Source organism: Octopus bimaculoides, chromosome 1, assembly GCF_001194135.2.
Source record: "Octopus bimaculoides isolate UCB-OBI-ISO-001 chromosome 1, ASM119413v2, whole genome shotgun sequence".
NCBI classification, from domain to species: Eukaryota; Metazoa; Mollusca; class Cephalopoda; order Octopoda; family Octopodidae; genus Octopus; species Octopus bimaculoides.
Genome location: NC_068981.1, coordinates 138,197,954 through 138,199,731, shown reverse-complemented (window position 1 = coordinate 138,199,731; position 1,778 = coordinate 138,197,954). Strand labels below are relative to the sequence as shown.

At 41.8% G+C, this 1,778-nt stretch overlaps 1 protein-coding gene across 1 annotated transcript in view; it reads left to right on the top strand.

Moving 5' to 3' along the window:
* Positions 1-1,778, top strand: part of LOC106875684 (integrin beta-1) — a 71,092-nt gene that overhangs the window by 17,638 nt on the left and 51,676 nt on the right. The window contains exon 2 of the mRNA XM_052971058.1: positions 1,077-1,160. Coding sequence (XP_052827018.1) covers positions 1,124-1,160 — 37 coding nt within the window. The 5' untranslated portion in view covers positions 1,077-1,123. The remainder of the gene's footprint in view (positions 1-1,076; positions 1,161-1,778) is intronic.

The following is a 1,778-nucleotide window of genomic DNA, read 5'->3' as shown; positions in this document are numbered from 1 at the left end:
TGTTGTTGTTGGCACTCCGTCGATTACGACGTCGAAGGTTCCAGTTGATCCAATCAACGGAACAGCCTGCTCGTGAAATTAACGTGCAAGTGGCTGAGCACTCTACAGACGCGTGTACCCTTAATGTAGTTCTCGGAGATATTCAGCGTGACACAGTGAGACAAGGCTGACCCTTTGAATTACAGGCACAACAGAAACAGGAAGTAAGAGTGAGAGAAAGTTGTGGTGGAAGAGTACAGCAGGGTTCGCCACCATCCCCTGCCGGAGCCTCGTGGAGCTTTAGGTGTTTTCGCTCAATAAACACTTACAACGCCCGGTTCTGGGAATCGAAACCGCGATCCTATGACCGCGAGTCCGCTGCCCTAACCACTGGGCCATTGCGCCTCCACTTTAATTACCATATAGCTACTGAATTGTACAAATGCATAAAACTATAGAATTAACCAACAAGAAAAAAAAACTTTACGATATCGCTCGACATGTTACAAAAAGTAGCCAAAATCCACCTCATTTATAAACAGACAAAACAATACGCAATGTAGTCCCTGAAATAAAATATGATCAGGCTGGTCACATCTTAAACATCAGGGGTTTACTAGATCAGGGCTGGCCTGTGGTTAAAGATCCACAACTACACAGTAATTATATACACCTTAAATATTTAGTGATAAAATTTTAAGTTGATGTTGTATGGACCCAAGTCGGTTCTGATTACAAAGATATAAAATAATAAGCGTTTCAGCGATGATCACTCTAATAGGTCTCATTTTTAGGAACATTTAACTTGGATATCTAAAAGCTCGCGTGACCAAGTAGAGAAATCATCGGCTCTTTTGAAGTATTTTGAACACGTGTTGTAACATGAACATTATATTGTAACCCTTTAGCATTCAGCGTCTCCCACCAGCCCTACAATGCCATTCTAAAACTAAGCAAACGCATCGTGGAAATCTCTAAGCTACAAGATAACGAATAATAAATTCAAAACATATGAGTAAATAAGCATTACAGTTGACAGAGTAATCTGAAGGCTAAAGAGTTAAATGTATATTCATATGCATAATCGTTGTTACACTAGGACGAAAGAGTCAGAGACGGTTCAACGACTGAGAAAGCAGTGGTTATGCAGCCACAGAAAATTCACCTCCGAATACGACCTCGTAAGTATACCTTCATTTAAAGATATCAGCACAGACATTACCTATCAAATGGCACCGAGTTCAAACCAACAGCGCCCCACTTTGGATAAGTGTCTTCTACTGTTGCTTCAAGTTGACCAATGAATTTTAAGAGAAATTTAGTAGTTGGAAATTGTACAGAATCTCTCATGCTGCCCTAAAGATATATACATGCACACACACACACACACACACACACACACACACACACACACACACATATATATATATATATATATGTGTGTGTGTGTGTGTGTGTGTGTGTGTGTGTGGAGGTGCGTGGCCTAGTTGTTAGGGTATCAGCACCATGATCGTAATATTGTGGTTTTGATTCCTGGACCGGGCGACGCATTGTGTTCTTGAGCAAAACATTTCACTTCACGTTGTTCCAGTCGACTATATATATATCCGACGGGCTTCTGTCAGTTTCCGTCTGCCAAATTCATTCACAAGGCTTTGGCCGGCCCGAGGATATAGTAGAAGACACTTGCCGAAGGTGCCACGCAGTGGGAATGCACCCGGAACCATGTGGTTGGTAAGCAAGCTGCTTACCACACGGCCACCATACATACATACATACATACATACATACATACATAC